This window comes from Lolium rigidum, chromosome 4 (assembly GCF_022539505.1).
Source record: "Lolium rigidum isolate FL_2022 chromosome 4, APGP_CSIRO_Lrig_0.1, whole genome shotgun sequence".
Taxonomy (NCBI): domain Eukaryota; kingdom Viridiplantae; phylum Streptophyta; class Magnoliopsida; order Poales; family Poaceae; genus Lolium; species Lolium rigidum.
Genome location: NC_061511.1, coordinates 179277944 through 179287103, shown reverse-complemented (window position 1 = coordinate 179287103; position 9160 = coordinate 179277944). Strand labels below are relative to the sequence as shown.

The 9160-nt window shown below is 49.3% G+C and overlaps 2 protein-coding genes across 2 annotated transcripts; both read right to left on the bottom strand.

Moving 5' to 3' along the window:
- Positions 1-226: 226 nt before the first annotated feature.
- LOC124647849 (protein SLOW GREEN 1, chloroplastic-like) lies at positions 227-2787 on the bottom strand (the record flags this gene model as incomplete). Its single annotated transcript, XM_047187714.1, has 4 exons — positions 227-546; positions 649-729; positions 810-956; positions 2011-2787. Coding segments are annotated over 4 exons (1191 nt in total), but the record flags the coding sequence as incomplete, so codon positions are not given.
- Positions 2788-3048: 261 nt separating this feature from the next.
- On the bottom strand, positions 3049-5578 carry LOC124647439 (hypoxanthine-guanine phosphoribosyltransferase-like). The gene is made up of 3 exons (XM_047187385.1): positions 5246-5578; positions 3756-3920; positions 3049-3561 (listed from the first exon to the last, which is right to left on the bottom strand). The coding sequence occupies exons 1-3, from the start codon at positions 5552-5554 to the stop codon at positions 3448-3450; spliced, it is 588 nt and encodes a 195-aa protein (XP_047043341.1). The 5' UTR covers positions 5555-5578; the 3' UTR covers positions 3049-3447.
- Positions 5579-9160: the final 3582 nt, after the last annotated feature.

Below are 9160 nucleotides of genomic sequence, written 5' to 3'. Positions count from 1 at the left end.
ACGTCAGATATTAAAACAACACAAGTCAGCAACCGCGAGTTGAGCCTATGGAAAAGAGTGACATGACAAACATGGTTGCCATGCCCATCGATGTTTCAGCTCTCTTGGGGTAGTGGTTTAGGACTCTGGCCTCAATTCAGACGAAGAGGGCTAATGAAACGACGCATTTATGCCCGAAAGGTCATTTCCTCCATTTGAGGGATGAGCTAAAAGTACAGCGAATTGGTTACAAGAAACTCATGTCATATTCCATTTTCACGTATAAAAATTGTTGCACCTGTATCAATACCCTAACTATCTAGAACTATGACTAAGTATGATACAGTTCGTTCAGGTAAGGAAAAAACAAGATCAGGAGTATCATTTTCTAGATAGGAACTCGGATCTGAAGTCCTTTTGTAGCCGATCTTTTGACTCCATTTTGGCCGATAAGATAACATCATTGATAAAACTCTTGTCTGGGAACTCATCCGGCACAAGGCTTCTATACGAATCGAATTGCTCATCTGCTTCTTCCTTTTTGTCTAAAAGTGCATATACAATGCCCTGCAAAGTAGAAACACAGCACACAGAGAATTCACAACAGGGTCAAAATGAAAGGAGCCTGAAACCCAAGGTATATCAAAATCGCAGATGCTCAAGGAATACCTGGCAAAGATGAGGTCGAAAATCCCGGGGGTCCTCGTTAATAAGATTTTGCAATTTCTCTGATGCAACATCTAGGTCGCCCTGTGATGCCGGTAATTCCATTTAGATTTTTTTTTTAGTAAAAAATACTGTGTAATCAGAACCTGGGTGTCATTTGTTACCTTGACGACATGCATCTGTGCAATCAGAAGCTTTATGTTGCGCTCTTCCGGGACCCTTTCCTCCGACACTGCAAGTTGCAAAGCTTTCTCCAGCATCTCAAAAACAGTTGGACCTTCGTATCTTTTACTCATACACAGTGCGAGTCCCTGCAAGAATGGCAAATGCTGGGTCAGGAAAACAACAGCTATGCTAGTAGTTCTAGTACCACATGAGAGAATACACACAGTAAAGAGTGAGTTAAAGTGGAAAATAATTTGGCAAATGTTGAGGGTCAGGAAAACAACAGCTACACTTGTAGTTCTAGTACACACAGTAAAGCCTGAGTTTAAGTGTAAAATAATTGAGTACTACACTATTATCCATGGATAATAGCACGTACGAGGTATCCATGTTATTAAATCAAAATGGCTAGTTGCAGCAATGCATGTTGCACGGTGCAAGAAGACTGAAATAAAAATGCACATCAAACATTTCTTAAGTACAAGTACTTGGTTATATAGTGTCTATATTCTACAGATACAATCATTTAAACTACTCCCTCCGATCCATAGTAAGTGTTGGGGGTTTAGTTTAAATTTGAGCTAATTTGAACTAAAACCCCGACACTTATTATGGATCGAAGGGAGTACACAAAATGCAAAGCCAATTTTTGTTCTCTCTCTATCCAATGCAAATCTTGCACCAAAGAGAATTCTTGAAATGCTACCATCCATGCTCATGGCAGTTGAACTACCCAAAATGCAAGGCCAGGTCAATGCAAATCTACGGACAGGCACGGGAAACTATTCTTCAAATGGTAGCATCAGGCTGATCAGATTTGAACTACACAAAATGCAAGGCTGACCTTTTGTTTTCTCTGAACCGAATGCAAATCTACGGGATGGCACCTAAGAATATTTTTCAAAATCCAAGCATTCGAGCTGACCACCTATCGACAGTATGAGAAATTGGAATTTGTGTTTTTCCTTCAGCACCGAAACAAAATTCGCATCCACAAGTTGTTGCAACTTGAGAAACAGTACAACGATTTGCAACAGATGCTCATGGTACAGTTACTCTTCTCCTGGATTTGCCACTTCCAGTACCAATTTCATTTCCCAAATTTCCCTAATAATACTCTTAGAATATGGCCAGTTTAATCATCATATCAACAACAGCAAACTGCTGATGAGAAAGAAAGCGTGTGTACTGTACACTCACATGGAGAGCCCGGACGAGGAGCGGCTTCTCGGCGAGGACCTCCTGGAAGAGCCGCTCGGCCTGGGCGAGGTCCCCCTTGAGCTCGTGCAGCAGCGCCTCCATGAGCCGCCACTCCACCTCGCCGGGCTCGGCCACCCGGAGCTGCGCCGCGTACCCCAGCGCGCCGCCCCAGTCCTTGCGCCGCATCCTGGCGAACAGCAGGCACTTGAGCGCGGCCACGTCGCCAGGGTCCTCGCTGAGGACTTCCAGGTACATCTGGACCTCGTCGTCCTCCTCTTCCTCTTCCTCGTCGTCGCTCGGCTGCATCCAGGCCGCCTCCACCTCTTCCTCCTCCTTCTCAAACCACTTGGCCTCGTCCTCCTCCGCTTCTTCCTGCTCCTCGTCGCTGGGTTCCTCTTCCTGCCCCTTGGTCTCTTGCGTAGGTGGGGGAGGGGCGGCGAGGGACGGGAGGGGGCGGCGAACGCCGGAGAGGGCGAGGAGGGAGGCGGCGAGCAGGAAGAGGAGGGTTCTCGAGGCGGCTGTGATTGAGGAGAGGAGGTTGGAGGTGGGGATCTTGGCAGGAGAAGAGCAAGAGGTGGAGGAGCGACGGTGTTCGGGAGGAAGAAGGGAGCAGGATGGTGAGCGGCGCGGTCTGGAGGAGAACGGACCTGAGGAAGCGGCGGTGAGCTTGCGGCGGGAGAGACGGCGGACGGGGAGGAACGAGGTGCCAGTGGCGGACAAGAAGCTCGTCGCCATGGCGGAGCTGAGGCCGCAGCGGCAGCCAATGAGCCAAACAGAGCAAGCGGATTGCAGTCAGTGGCGCAGTGCTTCTGGAGTGGCACGTTCCACACGGATTGCCGTTAGTGGCACAGAGCTTATGGACTGGCACGCTCCACACGAAAACAAGCACGTTCCTGTTTGTTTATGGTTTGCCAATAACAGTAACTAAAGACCAAAAACAGTTTCAAAGTTTCTAACGGCTTGCAGATCCAGGATTTAGATCCAAAGCCCCTGTAATTGTTATTCTCAACGAAGCATGATAACCAAACGTGACAAAACTGAGCAGAAGATCCTTAAAATTCTTTTTGTTTAGCCAATGAGACAAGATGTTGAAATAGTACAATCACTCCTATTATTTCCTTTTCTGCAACTCGATTTTTTTAACCAGGTGTGAGCTGAGTACTCCACTCACACAAAGTATATCGAAGAGATAACATGTCCTACCACCACACAGATTTTTCTTCCTGATTGCGGTATGGGCAAAATGTGAAGGTATCTTCCTGTTATGCTGTTCAGAGAAACGGGATATTTCCCTCTGCCCAATATGGAGAAAGGTTGTATGCTTCTTTTTATACAAAAAACTTAACTACCAGTTGCCAAAAATATTAAACCCACTTTTTTGTAATCCTTCAATTACGGCGATCTTGCAAGTCTTGTGAGTATTGCCGGCCCTCCGGTCTAATTGCTTGTTTTCTTGTTGTACATCTCAGGCTTCAGAACTCCAACATAAGGCAGGTTCCGGTACAGCTCGGCGTAATCCATACCATAGCCAACAACAAAGCTATCAGGGCACTGAAAAGAAACAGAGACAGTTTGGCAATTAATTAAGGGACCGATACTGTGGATAGCTTGTCACAATCATTTGCTATAAATGGAAGAGACAAACTAGATAGTGAACATAACTGATGTTACCAGGTAGAATAAAGACTAATCAGGTTTGGTTTCATGCCATATAGCACAATGTTAAAGGTGAGTGATATTTGTACCTCGAAGCCTCTATAGAATTTTCCATCCCCCACTAGCTGAAAATTGACTGTCCTTCTTGCTGGTTTGTCAAGGAAAGTGCAAACTGATACGGATGATGCTCCTTTCTTTTGTAAATGAGCGATAAGACAGGAAACAGTATTCCCTGTGTCCACAATATCTTCAACCTACAAAGATACAAAACCGTCATCAGTGAAAAGATAATCAGATATCACCAGAACATGGACTCCAAATGCATGATAGCTAGGCAAGCCAAATAAAACATAGAGCCCCAATGGTGGACACACTACTTGTAAAATTTATGTGTTGCTTCCATTTTACACTGGGGTGCTGCAGAGATATGTTTCAATGTGAATCGTGTAAGTTCAGTTGATCTTCCTACCAGAATATATGCCAGTTGCAAGGCCATCCTACTGCTCAAAGCCCAATAGCCCTGGAGACTTTTTACATATTGACGAGTTATTGTTACTGATTCATCACCTCAGGTGCTAAGTTACCAAACTTCCAAGGTATACAACTGAGAGGTGTTATCAAAAGATGCTATTCACATACGAATTGACCACTAGTGTTCTACGTATCCCAATGCTAAAACATTCAGAGATTAGTGGGGAAAAAAAGAGCAATGTTCTTGCAAGTAACATGTACAAGAGAATTGTTTTCTTTGTAAGGAAAGCATAGTCATCACTGCATTCGCACTACAGCCTTACTTCTTCCTCTCCAGTCGCTGCCGGCTGCAAGGCAGGGCAACAGTAACTGATCAGGTCATTCCTCTAGGCCTGGGACATAGCTTGTATTAGCCGTCCAGGGTGGTGAGCACATCCACATCAGCAGCACTGCTATCTCGCCCAGACACCATTCTCGGAGTTGCCGGTCTGTGTCTTCCATCATATCCTCCTCCCTTCCTCCTCGACCATCCTCTTCCCTGATCCGACCGCTTCCCTTCCTATCTGCCTCTTCCTCACATCCATTCTGACTACCCGGGTCAACAGAGGGCAGGCACTAGGTCCTTACGACCAGGGATCAAACAGAGAACAAATGTTTGGTCCTTAAATTTTCCCCGCTCTTGTAATGATGTTTGATATAACTAAATTCAGCAACTAGTCAACCCTGAACAAACTCAATTCTGCCGAAAAGTAAAAAAAAAAAAAAATAGAACACCCCAATTCAGATGGCATGACCAAACTAAACTTGGGTGATTTAAAGGACCAATATCACTTCTATGAATTCAATTATATGTTGCTTATATAGTTATATGCAAGGTTCGGAAAAATTAACAAACAGTCCACTCATGCAGACAACCAACCAATCTTCCTCAGTTCTGACGGGTGCACGACCCAAAAACCTTAGTATAGGACCACTGCCCCTTAAGCAACAACCACAGAAAAATGCCAGGCCAAGGGGGCTAATGTCGCGCGCGTCAAAACGAACGTGGCCGCCGCACAGACCAGGATAATAATAATAAAAAGAGAGAGGCCCGAGGTCCGGCACAAACCACGACGACGTGCTTCCCGGCAACGTCGACCTTGAGGTCGGCGGTGACCCTGGGCCGGCCGCTGGACTCGGTGCCGTCGCCGTAGGACTCGACGCGCACGAGGTCGACGGCGAGCGGCGCGTCGACGCGGCGGACCAGGTCGGCGAGGAAGAGGAAGGCCCCCGTGGCGACGCCCACGACGACGGCCGGGTCCGGGAGCCGGCGGAGGTCGGCCGCGAGCTCCGAGGCGACCTCCGCGACCCGCGCCGCGACCTCGGCCTCCGTCCACAGCACGCGCTCGATGCCGGCGTCGGCGGCCTCGCTCACCATGGCGGCCGTCTGGGGCTCGGGGCGTTAGGGTTAGGTTTGGGAGCGGCGTTGCGGTGGAGCTTGGGGGATTTGTTCGACAGTTAAGCCAGGATTCCGGAATCCAGCAGGGTCGTCCTCGTCACGATGGCGTCGACGGGTTCAGGAATTGACTTCTGTCGTGTAAGAGCATCTCCACTCGTCCCCCCGACGAGGCCCCCGGCGAGCGTTTTTTCCATCCGGACGGCGTAATCGCCCGCGCCGCGCCCCGGTTCCTCGTTTTCGTTCGGATTTGGGCCTAAATCCATCCGGCGATCCCACGCCATCCCCGTCCCCCCGGGAGCGCTCGGGGACTCCGGACGAGTGAAAGCGGGGAAGGGCCCGATCTGTCGGTGACTCGACGCACGAACCCCACCGCCACGTCGCTCAAAATCTCCCCCACCCCTCGTATCTCTCTCGCCGTCGGCACCACCCCGCCGGCTTGTTGCCCAGATTGCGCCGCCACTCCTTCCCCACCTGCCTATATTCCGCCGTGTTTGGACGACGGCCTATCCGGGCCGCTCTTCCGCCGGCCTCGTTTTCCGGCCTCGCTTGCTCGTCGTCGCTCGCGGCTCGGGTTGCCTCGACCACGCCCGTCGGTGTTCGTCCATTTGCCTCGCCGGCCATGGACTCGGACGAAGAGGAGGAGCAGATGTTCGTCGAGCTTATGCAAGAAGAGATGGCAGCAGCCGCCCAAGACGAGGAGCACATGATGATCCTTGGTTGCTTGGCAAGCATGTACGGCGGACCGGCAACTCGTCGGCGTGGTGGGTCGGCACGAGGTCGCCGGAAGTGCAAGCGAGACGACGAATGGAGGGCTATCGCATGTTGTACGCCGACTACTTCGCCGACAATCCATTGCACGGTGAGAGTGTTTTCCGGCGTCGTTTCAGGATGAGCGAAAGCTATTTCGGAAATTGTGTATGCCATCCGCCACTTTGATCCCTACTTCGGATGCAAGGCGGATTGCACTCGGTTTGGTTGGATTTTCGTCACCGCGGAAGTGCACAGTGGCTATGAGGATGTCGGCGTATGGAGCTCCCGGTGATACTCGCAGATGACTATCTTCGCATGGCGGAGTCCACCGCCCTTGATTGTTTCTACCGGTTCCGCAGGGACGTCATAGCAGTGTTCGGGGACTATTACTTGAGATCACCCATCGTCGAAGACACTCGGAGGATCCTTGCAACAAATGAAGCTAGAGGTTTTCCGGGGATGCTTGGAAGCATTGATCGCATGCATTGGCAATGGAAGAACTGTCCGTTTGCGTGGCAGGGAATGTACAAGGGTCACAAAAAAGGCTGCATTGTGATACTTGAAGCGATGGCTACCCATGATCTTTGGATTTGGCACTCTTTCTTTGGTATGCCTCGGATCCAACAATGACATCAACGTCCTAAACTGCTCCTCGGTCTTTTCCAAGCTTGTTGAGGGTCATGCTCCCCGGTGGACTATGTGATCAATGGTCGGCACTACAACAAAGGATACTACCTTGCAGACGGTATCTATCCAAAGTGGGCAACATTTGTGAAAACGATCTCCAATCCTAGCACCCCCAAACTTTGCGAGTTTGTCAAGAAACAAGAAGCTTGCCGAAAAGACGTCGAGCGAGCATTTGGTGTCCTACAACAGAGATTTGCTGTCGTCCGGTTCCCCGCTATGACTTGGTCCAAAGATCAGATGTGGGAGGTGATGAACCGCCGTGTGTGCCTACACAACATGATTATTGAAGATGAGCGAAAGCATCCGGTTCCTCCGACCGAGCAAGAAGCACCATATGAGAGAGAGGGTCCTCTTGCACAGCCCTAATCACCAGGTGCCTCCATCATGGGCCGCCTTCATTGCTATGCGCCAGGAGATTCGAGACTCTACAATGCACCAGCCGCCGCAAGATGATCTCGGTGGAGCACATATGGAGGCTCCGAGGCAACGCCAACGCCGACGCCAACTAGTCTGTCTTAATTTGTTTGAAAAATTGTGAAATTGTGTGCTTCATTTGTTTCAGCACTTGTTAAACATTGTACTGTTATCGCCGAATTTGTTTCAGCAATTCTCGTCCTCTTGTTTGCCGAACTTGTTAAATTTTATGTTGAATTTGTTTGAAATATGTCAAATGGTCGAGGTTGGGGGTTTCCTGCCGGGGGGACGGCTGGAACTTCGGCGCTCCCCACGCTAAATCTTCATCCAATCCGGACGAAAATTTCGCCGGATTTGGGCGTGGGGAGCGCCAACGAGTGGGGATGCTCTAAGTTGCAACACATATTGTAATTCATGAGTAGTCTAAAAAATTGCAGTTTTTTTTTGAATAGGACACTGGCATTAAAAGAAACACCGAACAGTACAAAGCAGCTCAAGAAAAACGAAAATTACAACGAGATCCTTGAGAAGCCCTTCATCTTCAACCTCCAGACCGTGTCGATGGCGCGCCGCCGCTGCCGCTCCTCCCCGAGCCAGCCCGACGTTGTTGATTGCGGACGGAAGTCGCCGAACGGGTCAAAAAGACCACATCCGTCCCGGAGACGAAGAAGTAGGATGAACTGCCGATGAAGCTCCTTGACGATCCGAAGATCCCCACAGCCATACAAAATCCTCGAAGACCACACCATACCCACAAGCTTCTCGCCGTCGCCGTCGAGATGGGGTTGAAGCCGGGGAAATATTATTGTACGAGGCGCCGCCACCACCACCTGAGCGCCGCCCCTACAAACAAAAGCCCTAAAGACGGGAAACGAAGCTCCCAAAACTGGGAAACAGAACCCTCCCACCGATGAGGGCCGCGATCTGCCCCACCTCCATGGCCCGAAGGCCACAGAGGCGGCCAGATCGGAGGCGGTTGCCGACGGGAGGCAGTTAACCCTAATCGCCTGAGGTCACGAGCGAAGGGGTACGTACGTTAAAAAAAAATCCAATGATGTAGGACTTGATTGAGTTGTAAGCTTATTCTTAAATAGCTGAGAATTATCAATTCCGTTTCGATTGAGAGCACACATTTTTCTAGTGATTTTATTACATGTACACATATCCTACTCTCTCAGTAACACTTTTTTTCCAAAACAAAATCACTTATCTCATTAATTGGTGAAAAACTGGGATAAAACCTCAACAAGGGCACCGATGTCATATGTAACACGATCTACCATCAGCGGATCGGCCCACATGGCCACCTACATGAAGCACACACACCAACAAGAAGATAGACCACCATCGAGATAGCGATCTAGCGTCATTGTTATCACATGTCCAGGAGCCAATGACTTTGACTTCCCTTCCAACAACCACAACCGGTATGTGCAACATCTGACGTTCGAGCACATGTCGGTGTATGCCGAACAGTTGATGGCAGCACCAATGACAAACAACTCCAACTTAATCAGCGAGTTCCGGAGGAGAAATATGCAGGGCTTGCAGTCTCTCGCAAGAGACCACCCTTCACGTTGGTAGTAGGCATGGGTGGACACCCCCACCCGTAGATTTGATAATTCTTCAACTCAGATCGAATGTGGGTGCATCTTGCTTGTGTAAAAACAGTTACATACATCCTTCTGAGCAATCTCTTATATGCTAAAAAAAGTTGCAAGAGAATTAAGGAGC